The 16609-nt window shown below is 38.6% G+C and overlaps 1 protein-coding gene and 1 long non-coding RNA gene across 3 annotated transcripts in view; one reads left to right on the top strand and one right to left on the bottom strand.

The window, feature by feature from the left end:
* LOC109491996 overlaps positions 1-16609 on the bottom strand; it is a 181800-nt gene that overhangs the window by 146629 nt on the left and 18562 nt on the right. The gene's annotated exons all lie outside the window — the stretch shown is intronic.
* Positions 757-15173, top strand: LYVE1 (lymphatic vessel endothelial hyaluronan receptor 1). The gene is made up of 6 exons (XM_003992990.5): positions 757-1061; positions 4744-4915; positions 5024-5163; positions 12192-12500; positions 13137-13215; positions 13754-15173. Exons 1-6 carry the CDS (start codon positions 977-979, stop codon positions 13938-13940), a joined length of 972 nt encoding a protein of 323 aa, XP_003993039.1. The 5' UTR covers positions 757-976; the 3' UTR covers positions 13941-15173.

Below are 16609 nucleotides of genomic sequence, written 5' to 3'. Positions count from 1 at the left end.
TGCTCAAGGCATTATTCACAAGTCAGAATTCCATAATTCCCATGGAAGACAAACCATTGAATATCCATCTGGGAAAACAGAGAGTGCAGTCTACTTATACACAGTACATATAAACCTCACATTCATCAAGCAAGAAAGGGGAACTCTAAATTGAATTTTGGTCTACCAGAATAAAAGAGAAGCTATTAAAGAGAGAGTTATTATATAAAGGACGCTTGTGGTAATTACTATTATAACCTCAAAAATCCTTTTGTAAAGTGAAAAATGACTAAAATTTTGTGAATTGTCCCCCAGTTGTGTTTTCTAAATATGAATTGTGTGTGTGTCTTGTTTCTTTGAAGAAAGAATCACTTGCCATGGTGTATGAGAAAAGATAGGCATATACACCCTGTTCTCAGTATTTAAGTGCGCATTTGCTTTCATGAGCTTCTGCATCATCCCCTGCCCCACAACCGCTGCCTTCACAAAGATAAGCAGCTGGAGAAAAAAAAAAAATCACTGACTGTGGGAGGAAAAGAAGCACAATCCATGCTCAATCTCCTTTAGAGACAGACATTCCTAAGAGTATATAAATGAATGGGCTCCACAGGTAATAACAATGAACCATGTCAGAACTGAGCTGGTTGGGGAGGTAGGGGATGGCAGGGAATATGGGAATTGGGGAAACCTCTAGCAGTTTATGCTGTGCTATCTGTCTTCCTCATTTGTGTGTTTTCTGAGTCAGCATTAGCTAAATTTTCCAGAAAGCAATCCACAAAGTACAGCCTGGGCATTTAAGGGACGTCACTCATTTCCCCCAGCGACCTTGACAAGTCAGAAGCTTGAAAGCAGGGAAATCCGGATGTCTCAGTTATGAAATGAAGCAGTGGGGCTCCAATATATTTCCAGAAGACTCCATCTAGACTGGTGATTGCCTGCTTCTATTACTACCAGTGACCACCCAGGGTGCTTCTCTGGCTCATAAGGGATTTGCATAATGGCCAAGTGCTTCAGCCTGATGTTGCTTCTTGCCTCCATCTGGACCACAAAGCTCCTGGTCCATGGCTCTCTCCGTGTAGAAGGTAGGTTTCTTACCAGATTTCCAACCTGAGGCAAAGCAAGATCTTGCAAACTGTCCCAAGCCTACCAAATTCTTAACTATGGATTGCTGGGAGTAGGGGACCCTCAATATCCACAGATCTAGTTCTTAGTGTTGCTCTGCCAGAAATGTTTTTACCATATTGTTGACTTCACCAGAATGATTCACATTTACCTTTATGTTATTTTGACTTTTACTTTTGGTTATCGAATCTTTTTAATGAGAATATTTTGAAACAAAATATTGAGGAGAGATCATTTGTTTTTAAAAGTATTTCATTGAAGAAATAAACCATGATTGTAATGAATTTTAAGCAAGCACTAAAAGCTGGGAAAAATGGCCAACTTTCACTAAATATTGACCTGTTTTATATTTTTGGAAGTGTCAATATAATTATTTTAATTTCAATTTTGCTGTATTACAATTGAATGCATATGTTTTTAATATGAAATAAATAGCAAATTAACTGAAAAAAATGTGAAAATATAGGTTTGAAAATTAGTCATTATCTCCCTACCAAAAAGGAATGGCTTTAAGGGATTTCCAGGCTTTTGAGATGCCTAAGTGGTAACCTCACTCTGCAATGTAGGCAAAAAAATTGTAACCACAAATCACTTATTATAGCTCCAGGCAAATGAAAATTTGAGCACTTTAAAAAGAAAGTTGTGTGTTCCTATGCTGGAATAGGCTCTGTGATATAAAGTATGTAGGAATCAGATATCCTGAGTTGATTCATATATTGTTATATTTATTATGAGAGCCTAGAGTAATATTTTTTTTTCAAAATTCCAAAATTGTTATTCTCAAATAAGTTTGGTCCTCTTTGAAGTCATGCTGCCATGACTCAAATATTTTGGAAATTGTTCTTTAACAATAATTCCATTGCACTCTGGACTATCTTTAATGATGGCAAAAATTTCCTAAGGAAATTAAATTATATATATCATATTTTATATTATATATAACTTTTATGTATGTAATATATGAAATTTCATTTAATCTTCTCAAGAAGGGGCACCTAGGTGGCTCAGTTGGTTGAGCGTCTGACTTTTGATTTTGGCTTAGGTCATGATCTTACGTTTTTTGAGATCTTCATGGACAGTAGGGAACTTGTTTGGGATTCTCTCTCTCTCTCTCTCTCTCTCTCTCTCTCTCTCTCTCTCTCTGCCCCTCCCCACTCTTGTGCTCTCACTTTCTCTCTCAAAATTAATAAATCAACTTAAAAAAAATCTTCTCAAGTAGACATCTTATAGATGAAACAGCAGGCTCAAATGAAGCCAAGTGACTTCCTAATGCCGTATAGATGGTAAAAAAAAGCTTGGGTTTGAATTCAACTCTATCTGATCCAAACATACAGTATTTCTACTATGCCTGCTGTTTCCTAAAAATTCTTAAGGAAGAGGTTAGTGGAGTAGCCCTTGGATTCCAACTCCCTACTTTTGTCTTTAAAAAAACTAGGAAAGCATAAAAACGACTAATATTTGTTGACTATCTCTTATGGACCTAGTCCCTGCTAGGCACAAGTTATCTAACTTAATTCTGACAAAAAAAAATTTTGTGAAGAAGATAGAACCAACCATTTTCATCTTACAAATGAGAACAATAACTTGCCAGAGTCCCAGAGCCTATTAATAACAGGTGAATAATCAAAGCTAGGTCCATTGTCCAGAATAGGTCCTTCATTACTCTAAATAATAACTTTTAAGGTAAAAATGAGTTATGATGGAAGAGTAGCAATACCACTTTATAGTGTAATTAATAAACCTTCTCTGCAGGTATTCCTAAAGAAACAGCCATGAGATTTGAACAATAGCAAGCTCATGGGCTAAGCCAAATTCCAGGACAAATGGTGTGTTTGGAGAGTTTAGCTCTAATTGTAGAGTGTGTGTGTGTGTGTGTGTGTGTGTGTGTGTGTGTGTGTGTGTGTGTGTTCATTTTCTCCTCCATAACACAGTGGGAAGCAAAATAGTGGGGTTTTAGAGTTTGTGGGGTTTGTGCACCCAATCTGTCCTATATCCATGCTTATATCCTTGAGTTTGGGAAAGTTACTTAATCTCCCTGAGCCTCAACTTTCTATTAAAGGAGACAGGGTTTGGCACAGAGTAGCATAAACAGATGATAGATGTTAGAATTAGTATTAGTATTTTTTAAAGTTTATTTATTTATTTTGAAAGAGAGAGAGCAGGGGAGGGGCAGAGAGAGAGAGGGAGAGAAAGAGAATCCCAAGCAGGCTCCACACTGTCAGTGCCATCCAGGTATCCCTAGTATTAATATTAGTATTGCTATAGGTATTAGTATTAGTACATATAAGAGGCTGTTTTGTCATTAACACTCATGTTGGGGTGTTGACTCTCTGGTTTCTCATCATGAGGGCAACGTCTGGAAGCAAATAAGGCCATCCACAAATATTGTGTATCATATACATATTACCTCTTCTAGCTTCTTGCTCCAGAGCATAGCAAGGCCACATGGAGGACTTAGAAATGCTCCTTCTATGTTTTCAAGAAACTTATTTAAAATACCAACCTAGAAAGTGATCAAAGCATTTGACTGGGTATCCAACACACAGATCTGTGTACAAAAAACCTCTTGGAAGATTGCAATGTCCTCTTATGGATTTTTGTGGACAAAGCCCAATAGGAATAATGCACCTGAATGCAATACAATTTTGCAATTTTATACAGGTCTATAAATCCCAGATCCAAGAAAGTGATCTAAAGAACTTTTGGATTCATGAATTTTTGAGTAAAATATATTCACAACATATCTATTCAACTGCCTCACCTTCCCTTGAGAGATCAGTCATTAGAGAACTAAAACCAAAAAGCTTTGAAGATAACATAATGATGTTACTTATGATTTACTGAGCACCTACTTTGTGACAGGCACTATGCTAAGCATTTTTATTTGAATTAATTCATTCAACTGTCACTACCCTATACAATAGATACTGTTACTCTCTCAATTTTATGAATAAGGAAACTGAGGCTCAAAAAGATTAAATAACTAGCCTAAGATCTCAGAGCTAGCAAGTGACATAGGCCAGACTCTAAAACTCAACTTTATTTAGTTTCTCTGTCATGCCAGGTTTACTGCCTGATTTCTTTAGGAACTTCTGAGTAAGCCTGCCCCCCAATGGTCAGAGAACACCTGGGACTGAGAAAGCTCACATTGTGTTATACCAAGTGCAACATTTTTCAGCCCATCTCAGAAATACTGGTGTTCCCAAGCCATATTGGTTTGGTGTATTGTTAGCTATTCTATTAACCAGAGCCCTGAATTCTATTTTTCTCAAAATCTCAGACCTTTCATTTTATAGACTCTAAAAAGGTTTGCAGCAACTGTATCACCTAGACTCAACCCAAGGAACTGGTGGCGAAAGTCTCTATGTAAAGAACAAGTCTCTATGTAAAAAACCCCTTAATGTAGTGGTGTAGGATAGACTCAAATCTGATGAGAGGTACAGCTGGGACCAGAGCAAAGAACCACCCTAACCCAGCAGGATTTCCTTGTGGGAAATGTCTGGCCTGTTATAGCTAACCGTCAATCCCAGCCACAAGGACGTCACTGCTCTAACAAGACAATAATACTTTGCTAGGAAGAATAGCTTACAGGCTGGGAACAAGGACAGCGGCAAATTGAGGACCTCTGTGATTCCTTTGCAGAACTTTCCATCTCAGCACCATGCAGAATTGTAGGGGTCACCCTTGTGAACAAAAAGACAACCCAGCAGCTGAATTTCACAGAAGCCCAGGAGGCCTGTAGGCTGATGGGACTAACTTTGGCCAGCAAAGACCAGATTGAAGCAGCATGGAGGTCTGGCTTTGAGACTTGCAGGTGAGAAACAACTGTATTCACAATACTGCTGGACCTCTTCCAGCTCTGTGTTCTTGTTCAGCAGTAGAGATAAATGTATCCATTCAACTAATGTGTATTCTGTTATAGCTATGGATGGGTTGCAGATAAGTTTCTGGTCATCCCTCGGATTCTCCCGAACCCCAAGTGTGGGAAGAATGGGATGGGTGTCCTGGTTTGGAGAAATTCACTCAGCAAAAAGTTCTTGGCCTACTGTTACAACTCATCTGGTGAGTCATATCTGTAGCCTCTCCATGTTTTTTCTAGCTCTATGACCTGTCTGAGTAGCCCTGAGTAGCAGCAGAAGGAATCTTGGTGATGGTCATTAAATACTCCCAATACTGCCTCTATGTAGGACCAGGCCAGAGTTGGTCATGTGCCCCTCAGAGGAAAAAGTTAGGGAAAATATGACTAAATGGCAACATAGGAAGAGGGCAACCCAGGAGGTTCCATTACCCACATTCCTCCATCTTATAAGATAAATAAGAAGAAGGTAAGGAAATATTCACTATAGACAAAGCAATGTATCGAGTTATCATACTGAACCTTGACAATCTCTTTATAAGGTATACTTTGTCACTCCCATTTTGCAGAGGAGAAAATTTAACCCAAAAGACATAAGTATATTTGTCTACGTTCTCAGTTACAACAAAGATTTTAACACAGGTCTAACTCTGAAAGCATGCTCTTTACCTTACCCTACATTCCTTTAAAGGAGAGGAAATTCAGATGCTACATTTTTTCTTTTTTTTTAAGTAGGCTTCACACCCAGCATGGATCCCAGTGCAGGGCTTGAACTCATGACCCTGAGATCAAGACCTGAGCTGGATCAAGAGTCAAATGCTTAACTAACTGAGTCACCCAGGGGCCTCACTACACTTGACATTTTTAAGAATAAGATCATTTTAGGGGCGCCTGGGTGGCGCAGTCGGTTGAGCGTCCGACTTCAGCCAGGTCACCATCTCGCGGTCCGTGGGTTCGAGCCCCGCGTCGGGCTCTGGGCTGATGGCTCAGAGCCTGGAGCCTGTTTCCGATTCTGTGTCTCCCTCTCTCTCTCTGCCCTTCCCCTGTTCATGCTCTGTCTCTCTCTGTCCCAAAAATAAATAAATGTTGAAAAAAAAATTTTTTTAAAAAAGAATAAGATCATTTTATGAAGGAAGGAGTTGAAGTTAGGAAATAGAATTGGTTTGCTCATGGTCACACAGTCATCCTATTAACTTTGCTTGGAGACCACATCCACCTATCCCAAGTGCTCTACCTAAGGAACTTCCCAGAAAGTTTTTCTTTCACTAAATACTTATTCTCTGCTGATTTATTACACTTCACACATACTCATAAATCTGACCTTTTAAAGGTCAGACAGCTGAGTGGTCATATACAAGGGCAGATTCCAAAGTCATTCTCTAAGATCCAAGAGATAAGTGTGCACCAGCAACATTATGTTGCCCAAAGGCAACATAGCATCCAAGCAGTTCTCTGAATCAGGAGGCTTTGACCTAGAAAGAGCCCTGAAAGACGCTTTGTCCTCTTCCCTCATTTCATGGATGAAATGATAGCTCAGAATGAAGGTTTGGCTTGTTCTGTTGGTGGCAGAGTCAAAAGTGGAATAAAGCTTTTTTTGTTTGTTTCACCATCCTCCCTCTCTCTTCTGCCTCTTATGCCTACCGCTTTTGGTTGGGGAATTGGTGGTTCACAAACCTGTTTATCTCATAGCCAGCCCATGCCTGTCAAGTGACCTAGCCTTTCAACTTTCTGGCCTTCCTCCCAGCTGTCAGTGTGATGATATGATACCCAGCCCTCTGGACTTCACAAAATGGAGTCAGAGGAAGAGGACTTGGATTTGTGTATTTCCTCCTGGTTTCATTTAACTCATACTTCCAACCCCTATATTTCCTGTATGCTTAAAGTTAGATCTAAAGGCTTGATTAGACTCTTGTTCAACATTTTGAGAATAATATTTCATAGATGATATTGTGCACTTTAAATCACATCCCAACTTAATGTCAGTATGTCCCACTATTAATATGCTAACTTTGGTCATTTGAATAATATGGTGACTGCCAGACCTCTCTAAAGGAACTCATAAAGATATGCTTTTCCCCTTGCAATGAGTAAGTAACCCATAATGTGATATTTTGGCACCATGCATATATTCTGACCCCAACTATCTAGTACCTAGAGTTTAAGCAGCCATTGGTTATTCTTACTGGAATCAGTTATTATATGTGGGGTTACAAAATGGTGATGTTTCTAATCTTCCTTTTACATTTATTAACTGGAATTCTTTGATGCAGAAGAATCTCTCTCTTCTCCAACCCCGCCCCCCCCACACATTTCTTCCCCCCCCTTATACTACTATGAATACATTATATTTTACTTATTCTGTGTGTTCAATATGTTGTAATCAATTTTACAATTATTATTCTTTTATTCTTTTTGATGCTCAAATTGTCCCAAATTTGGTGAGTAGGAGCCCCTTCTAGTTGACTTTTGTGTTCTTTATTCCATTAATATTTGAGTAATTCCTTGCTTTCTGACATAATAGCATGTCCCACACTTACGTTGTACTTTCTCTGCCCCTGATATGGAACCAGCCATTTATTTCTCTAAGAAGCCATGTTCTTTTTAATGGAGAATGTTAATTTGAAACCAAGATCTGGATGCAAGTAGTTTTCATTACTACTGGAGTTTTCACTGCTTCTTCAGTATTTTTAGTGGATAGCTCCATACATATATAGCTCTCTCTCTCTCTCTCTCTCTCCATATATATATATATATATATATATATATATAGCTATCCACTAAAAATACAGACTTATATCTAAACATTATGAATTTGGGGGCACCTGGGTGGCTCAGTCAGCTAAGTATCTGACTTCAGCTCAGGTCATGATCTGGTGGTTCATGAGTTAGAGCCCTGAGTTGGGCTCTGTGCTGACAGCCCAGAGCCTGGAGCCTGCTTCTGATTCTGTGTCTCCCTTTCTCTCTGCCCCTCCCCCACTCATGCTCTGTCTCTCTTTGTCTCTCAAAAATGAATAAATTTTAAAAATTTTTAATAAAAAATAAAAATTATGAATTTGTATTGATATTTCCAGCTCAAATATAACAGGTCAAGCTTTTTCTTAGTTTACTTTGTTTTACACTTATATTTTTCTCTTACACAGAAAATCACAGTTCCCAATAAATAATATTACTATACTTTCTCATCCTATGATAGTTTCAAAATTATAAAACCAACATTATTAGGAATAATGAACCCATTGAGTGAAATTTGAGATTTCTTTGCATTTCTTTTAGTCCCCAGAATATAGCCCTCTAAGGGTGTACTGTCAATGAAGTATGTGCAAAAGGGACTTGAAAAATTCACAACTCTGTGTAGTTATACTATCAGTTTGAAATAAATTAGGTTCATTTGCTTTTGTTTGCCATCTTTGTGAGGATCAGAGAAAATCTAACCTTTATCCAAATGCTAATCCTAAACATATGCCATTTGTTTTTATAACTTTCTTTTTTATGGTTATCTTGTGAGGTCTATCAGAGTAACTTAAACCTGACCCTACACTTTATCCTAATTGTCTTTTTTATTGCTATCTTTGTGAGCTTTGGGGGACCAGATCAAGGTGCTTTGAATGCTCTGCATGCACCATCTGTTTCATGCTGTTCCCTCCACCACAATGCCCATCTTCCTATTTAGTTAACTGCTACTCTTTATTCAATTCTCGAGTGCCATCATCTTCAAGAAGCCTTCCCATACCCTTTACTCCTATCTTTCCTCTTGGACTCCAACTACACTCTGTGTTTAACATCAGTACACTTGGCACATTATAAAGAAATCATATTCATAGTTTGAGGTATGTCCTCAACCCAGTAGGAATTATGGGACCAAACTGCTGTTGCTCCCTCACACTGTGGCCCTGTTGGCTATATTTAATGAACAGAGAGGCAAAGGAAAGTAATTGTTAGATAGATCCTGTCTATCATGCTTATACATTATGACAGGCCCTACACATTTATTATCTCATTAACCCTCAGTAAAATGACAGAAGGGTATCGTTTCTATTTTCTAGGAGAAATAACTGATGTTTAGAGTATATTTTACTATGATCCTAGTCAATAAGGGAAAGAGCCAGGATTTAAATCTTGAGCCACTACTCCCATGTAGCACCTTCCATCAATAATATACCAGGCCCCATATGGTATACACATCAATACACATATACACATCAATAATATACCAGGCCCCAGTTGGGTTCTGGGCATCAATATTTTTTAAAAGCTCCCCAGATGATTCTAACCTATAGCCAGGGTTCAAAAAATCACTTTTCCCTAGGAGATCTCTAAAATATAACTTTTAGGATTCCAGATACTTCTGGATTCCCCTATTTCTTTGCAATTGCAATAATCTCCTTCCTTATTCCTGGATTGTATTCTCTCCCCATTGCATTTCATCCTCCACACACCTCCACTGATAATTATGTTACTCCTCTGCTCCGTAGCCCTTGGTGACTTCCTATTTGAGAATATGATGTAAACTATGAAGCCTTTTACGCATTAAAGTGAGCATGTATGAGAACTCCTGTATATCAGTTGGGAGGTTTGTGGACCCAGTTGAAAATTCCATTTCCTACAAAATACATTCCAAATGCTTTAACAAGGCAATTACGAATCTCAATACTCTGGCTCTAGTCAATCTACCCAGCTTCATCTCCTGCTTGCAGTCTTTCATGCTACCAATCATATATACACTCTACTCTCCAGCCACCCTGCACTCCTTATCATTTTTCTGTAACTACATTTTCAAACTTCTGGATTCTTGGATCATGCTATTCCTATTGACTGGAATATTCTATTCCTTCCTGCATACTAGATGAGCTTCTGCTGTGTTCCAAACATACTGGCCTTTTATTCATCAAACATACTGAGTTCATTCAGCTTTGGGCTCTTGAACTTCCTGTTCTCTTTTCTTAGAATGATTTTGCCCTAGATTTTCAATGACTGGCTACTTTTTATCATTTAGGCCTCAGCTTAAGTATCACTTCACTTTCTCCCATCATCCTATTCAAAGTATCTTCTTGGGATGCCTGGTGGCTCAGTCAATTAAGCATCTGACTTCGGCTCAGTCATCATCTCATGGTTTGTGAGTTCAATCCCCATGTCAGGATCTGTGCTGACAGCTCAGAGCCTAGAGCTTGCTTTGGATTCTGTGTCTCCTGCTCTCACTGCCCCTCCTCCTCCCTAGCTCATGCTCTGTCTCTCTCTCTCTCTCTCTCTCTCAAAAATAAACATTAAAAAAGATTTTTTTAATAGTTAAAAGCAAAGAGGGAGGGAGGCAAACCATAAAAGACTCTTAAATACAGAGAACAAACTGAGGGTTAATTGGGGGGGAGCGGGGGGAAAGGGAAAAATGGGTGATGGGCATTGAGGAGGGCACTTGTTGGGATGAGCAATGGGTATTGTATGTAAGTGATGAATCACAGGAATCTGCCCCCAAAACCAAGAGCACACTGTACACACTGTATGTTAGCCAATTTGACAATAAATTATATTAAAATTAAAAAAAAAATTTTAATTCAAAGTATCTATCTCCCATCCCCCACCCCTACCAGTTTAATCCTTATTCTCTTTAATTTTCTTCTTAACATTTATCATACTCTGAAATTTCTGGCTTTAAAAAAAAATCTTATCCTTCCATTAGCATATAAGGCCCTTAAAAGTAAGAACTCTGTTTTCTTTGTATCATGACCTTGACACCTAGAACAGTGTTTTGCACAGAGTTGGAACTCAATAAATATTTGTTGAACAAACACATTAATCCTCCATACCTTGCTCAAATGCCATCTCCTCTGTGAATCTCTTTATCAAAATACTTCTATCCTGGAAACTGGAACTAGACCTAATTGTATCTGTATTTTCAGTTCCCAACATATAATGTGCTCATATGTTTTTTCCCTGATATTGAAAATTTTTCATGTTTTGAAGAAAAACTTAGCATGTGCTCAAGAATGAGAAATGTAACTAAAAGTTCAAGGCAGAGGTCAAGGATGATGTGTGTTTCAATAGAGATATTTTATAAGTATAATAAATAGTATAAAATTCTGACTGAATGTGTGTGTAGTCAAAATGTTTTATCAATAGTATCAATGACCTTGGTTGGTAATTTATGGTATTTTTCAAAAATGAATGAAATAACTTTTTCTTCCTAGCTAACATTCCAGCTGATGGTACCCACTGCCAGAAATAAGTAGGAATTTGAAATAGATGCAAACTCATATTATATCTATTATATTATACTATATATTATAATATGTCATATTATAATATATCATATGGCTCTGCCATTTACTAGGTATGTGACTTTGGGCAAGTTATTTAATTTCACCAAACTTCAGTTTCCCCCTATAAAATGAGAGTTTAATAAAATTGCTAAATAAAGTGTCATGATTGACTCGGAGTTAGCTGCTCAAAGATGTTGGGTTTCCTCTCCACCAGAGCCAACAGATAGGAAACAGATAAACCTATATCCAGCCCCTGCTCCCCTCCTTAAAATTTTTTTTATTTTGAAGAGCACAGAGAAAGCTCGTTTTAGATCTTTGTCCTGAAGTGGTGTCATCTGTATATATTCAGTCTCCCCAGCTACTCCTTCCATCCTGTCACTTTTCTTTCCTTTCTTTATTCATCAAATATTTATTGAGCATGTATTATGTGCTAGGCACAGGGAATGATAAGACAGGGGTCCTGCTTCCAAGGAGCTCAGTCTAGTGTAGAGCAGTGCAATGAGAACCTTGACAAGGGAAGTATAAGGAGGTACAAAAACATATGCCTCGGAACCCAATCTAGTCATCAAGTCTGCCTAATAAAGAGATGTTCAATCTGAGACTTGAAGAGTAAGTAATAGCTAAGTAAAGAGGGGACAAAGAGTCTTACAGGTGAAGAAAGCATCATGGTCAAGGCTTGGATATGAGAGAAAGCACATCAAAGAAACTGAAGAAATCTGAGTAGGCAAGAGGAAGGAGAGACACACTGGTCAGATAAGGCTAGCCATGTCAGCAGGAGACAGATCACAAAGGGTCTTATGGGCCACTGAGTAGAGGCAGTCACTGAAGGATTCTAAGGAAGTGATATGATTAGATTTGCATTTTTCTAAGACCATTCTGGCTGCAGTATATGGGGACTGGAAAGGAGTAAGACTAGAGGCAGGAAGAACATTAGGAGGTGTTACAATACTTACTTGTTACTTTATTTTTCCCTCCCCCAACAGATACTCGGATTAACTCATGCTCTCCAGAAATTATCACCACCAAAGATCCCATATTCAACACTTATGAGGCAACATACACAACAGAAATGATCACCAGTGACAGTGCATACTCGGCTTCATCTACTGTTGCACCTTACTCTACTACACCTACTCTTGCTCCTACTTCTGCTTTGGCCTCCACTTCTCGACGGAAAAGAAAGTTGATTTGTGTAACAGAAGCTTTTGTGGAAACTAGCACCATATCTACAGAAACAGAATCTTACATTGAAAATAAAGCAGCATTCAAGAATGAAGTTGTTGGGTTTGGAGGTAAAAGCTTTCTGTGTTTGCAGTATATTTGTGTGTGTTTGTGTGTTTATGTATAACAGAAAATACATAAAAAACTAGGCTATCTCCAGATTGGCCATACAAGTAAAACCTTAATGCAAACTCAACTTTCATAAAGTCATAGAACTTGAGGGCTCTAAAGAACCTTAATGATTAAACTAAAAATCATAGTATATGAGTATAAAATAGCTTCACTTTTAAAACTCAAAGACTTTAAAAATAAGACACTATTAATATATCAGAGTTTAATATATATATATATTTATATATATATGCCTTTAAATGCCTATGATTAGAAAGTTTGTCTTCCTATTTAAAAGGAAGGGTTTACACCTAACTAGCTCCAAACCTATCATCCCACAGCCACAGAGAGGAAATGGACTCCATGATATTGCAATTTATAGAATAGAGCTTGAGAGGCAAGGCCTGGGATTCTATAGGAAAAGAAGCAAAGAAGCAGATGTGGGCCCAACATTCTAAGTAGCCCCGTTGTGGTCACAGAGAAGGCTTTTCTCCTGCATTATCTGTTGTCTTCATGCGTGTAAAGAATCATTAGAAGAGCAGCACACAACACTGTGTAAGCAAAGGACCCACAGACGATGTCTCTGTTTCCTCCAGGTGTCCCCACGGCTCTGCTAGTGCTTGCGCTCCTCTTCTTTGCTGCTGCAGCTGGTCTCGCAGTTTGCTACATCAAAAGGTGGGGTTGTTGGCACATTGTTAGTCTTGTAATGTTTGTCACATTCCTATCTTGTGTTTTTTCCAGGGTTGTTGTTAGCATTTCGTCAGTCAAAACAGAGACAGTAGACTTCTCACATCGTAAATTTTCTCCCTCTTCTCACCTCTCCTCCCTAACACCCAATCTTTCCTACTATTTCAGCACATGCATGTCACCCAGCCTTTAGAAACAGGTCAATGGGTGTCCCTTTGAAAATCAAGAGATAAAAAGAAAAGACTGAAATCTAGGGGGAAGTATATGCTTTATTTTGATTCGGAATTCTCTGTTGTTGGTGGGAGGGTTGTGAGGTCAGCCTTAAGTGTGGCCTGCAAATTTACTGTCTCATCTAAATGAATCCACTAAGGTAGGGGTGCAATGTATTTGAGAATGCACATGTTAGCATCTGACATAAAGGTACCAGCATACTGTGCCAATACGTGCCAACACAGACAAAGTGTTATCTATTGTCATATGTGTTACATAGAAGTGTCTCACTTTAATTTTATGTTTATGCCTATAGGTATGTGAAGACCTTCCCTTTTACAAACAAGAATCAGCAGAAGGAAATGATTGAAACCAAAGTAGTAAAGGAAGAGAAAGTTGATGATAGCAATCCTAATGGGGAATCAAAGAAAGCTGATAAAAATTCAGAAGAGCCCAAAAGTCTGCCCAAAACTACAGTGCGATGCCTGGAGGCTGAAGTTTAGAAGAGAAAGAAATGAGAGGACACACCTGAGGCTGATTTCTTTCCTGATTCATATCCTGGTCCTAGATGGGGAAACTTAAAGGGCCAAAGAACCAAACAAGAAAGTCCACCCTTGGTTCCTAAATGGAATCAACTCAGGGCTACTTCTGGATTATGGAGTTCACCAAACGGAATTCCCTTCTTACTGCAATCCTTTCTGGATCCTCCTACCTCCAAAGCTTCCCACAGCCTTTCTAGCCTGGCTATGTCCTAATAATATCTCTGTGGGAGAAAGGAGATTTACAAACCACAAGAACCTAAAACAGCTAATCAGAACGCATTTATAAAGAGGCTTCTCAGCTGGCTGACAAGAGGTGCGTTGAGAACCAAGAGATTGTTGAGACCAAGCTTTTCTCTATTGATTCCACAGGCCAGATCCTTTCTTCAGCTCTGAAAAAGTAACATGCATCACCTGGCATGCCCTTCTGAGCCAGGCAAGAACAAAAGAAGGAAGGAAAAGTTCAGCAACTGAAGGTCATGGACATTCCCATGACTTGAGACCTGATCTCTGTAAAGCCAAAATAAGTAGAGAAAAAGAATGAGGCCAAGGATGTTGCCAGCATATTGTCAGCAGGGACTATAAGTACAAACAGGGTCAAAGTAGTCATCTCTGAATAATCTGAGTTGGAATCACTTTTTAGAACACACTTTCTTTTCTCTCTCTCTCTCTTGTTGCTGCCATTTTTTCTAGAAGTACATAATTTTATAAAGGAACCCCCCCCCAATCTCTTACAATTTTTTATTTTTATCGGAGCTGTATCTGGGAAATTAGTACTGAAGAAAATTACTGTATTAAAAGGCAGTAGAATTTAACACACATTTATTGAATTCCTACTATATGTCAGGTGCTGGGTAAGGTATTATATTCTATAATAGAATATTATTTATCAAAAACTTACAAACAATAAAATGTATGAAGCTAATTTTTTCAGTTTTGATATCCTTAGCTTATCTACTTGCAAAACTAATTTTTTGCTAAGACTAATCCATTCACTATTTTCTCTAATATGGCAGCCACTATAACCTTAATTTATTATTAACATACCTAAAAAGTACATTATTACCTCTATACACCAAAGCACATTTTGAAAGCGTCATTAACAAATGTATTGCCAGTTCTTTTATCAGCAAGAAGGGCTCAAGAGGTGCAGAAATATTTGTGTCAAAAAAAAAAATAAAAGCATTTAGAAAATTTTGTTGCTCCCTTATTTACATAGATGTGTTATAATTTTCATGGAAAACTGAAGTAATCTGTTTTTTGCAAAAGTAAGAGGGACAACTTTGGTTGTTGAAAAACAAATATTTGTAAACCCAGCGGTACATACATCACCATGTGGGGTTATGCTTGCTTCAGGGGATCTTATTTTAAGTTGGTCAAGTACTCACCCATAAAACAGTCCTTTACTTAGGATACATTACAATCCATTTCAGAATTCACAGAGAGCTGAAGATTCAGGATTGTTCCCCTGTCCTGTTTTTCTAGCTTTCTCTCTCCCTCTCTCTGGTCTTCCCTTTTGGACTAGTATCTTCTTTCCCTTACCAGTGACTGCACAGCTAGCTAGCTCCATGGTCCTTTCAGCTCAGAGACCATAAACTGCTGGCACAGTCTTTGGTAGTTAGCCCAGAGTATTATCTTAAATTTTGGGTTAATTGCCAGGAATTAAAACTTGAGGGGTGCCTGGCTAGCTCAATCAGTAGAGTATGTGACTCTTGATCCAGGAGTTGTGGGTTTGAGCCCCATGTTGGGTGTAGAGATTACTTAAAAATAAAATCCTTAAAGAAATCAAGGGTTTTCACATATTTATATTTCTGGGTTCCCTTGAAAAGGGAAGATCTGGGGGCACCTGGATGGCTCAGTTGGTTGAACGTCTGACTTCGGCTCAGGTCATGATCTCGCAGTCTGGTCCCTGAGTTTGAGCCCTGCGTTAGGCTCTGTGCTGACAGCTCAGAGCCTGGAGCCTGCTTCAGATTTTGTGTCTCCCTCTCTCTCTGCTCCTCCCCAACTCACGCTCTGTCTCTCTCTCTCTCTCAAAAATGAATACACGTTTTAAAAAACGTTTTTAAAAACAAAAATGGGAAGATCTAGAAATCAAGAACCCATATTCCTACACAACAATAACTATCTCAGACTGAGTAGTGGCTGTTCCCTTTAAAAGGTCTCTGCTTTAACAGAAGACTGTGGGGGAGGGGAAGGGGAAAAAAAAAAGTTAGAGAGGGAGGGAGCCAAACCATAAGAGACTCTTAAAAAATGAGAATAAACTGAGGGCTGATGGGGGTGGGAGGGAGGGGTAAGTAGGTGATGGGCACTGAGGAGGGTACCTGTTGGGATGAGCACTGGGTGTTGTATAGAAACCAATCTGACAATAAATTTCATATTAAAATTCATTCATTCATTAAAAAAAAGGTCTCTTCTTGCTTCACGCCACCACAGTGTTCACTGTCTATTGCATTTTCATGCCAAAATAAAGGTGCCATGTCCTATGGATCTTGTAATACTATTGCCTTTTCTTTCACACTCAGCCCATTTCACTCATTTACAATCTTCCAGGTGCTGAGGTCTATGAGTTTGAAATTCTGGTTTGTCAGTCCTTAAGTTTTATTAGCCTCATCTAGTTCTCAAGTAGTGAAGAA

The sequence above is a fragment of the Felis catus genome, chromosome D1, assembly GCF_018350175.1.
Source record: "Felis catus isolate Fca126 chromosome D1, F.catus_Fca126_mat1.0, whole genome shotgun sequence".
NCBI lineage: Eukaryota > Metazoa > Chordata > Mammalia > Carnivora > Felidae > Felis > Felis catus.
Note: the sequence above shows the minus strand (reverse complement) of the source record. Positions and strands in the feature narration are given on the sequence as shown.

Excerpts from the sequence above, each read along its gene's own strand:
- LYVE1 (XM_003992990.5), top strand. The coding sequence starts at position 977 with ATGGCCAAGTGCTTCAGCCTGATGTTGCTTCTTGCCTCCATCTGGACC. Across the intron at positions 1,062-4,743 it reads TGGCTCTCTCCGTGTAGAAG|AACTTTCCATCTCAGCACCA; the intron begins GTAGGTTTCTTA and ends ATTCCTTTGCAG. Across the intron at positions 4,916-5,023 it reads TCTGGCTTTGAGACTTGCAG|CTATGGATGGGTTGCAGATA; the intron begins GTGAGAAACAAC and ends ATTCTGTTATAG.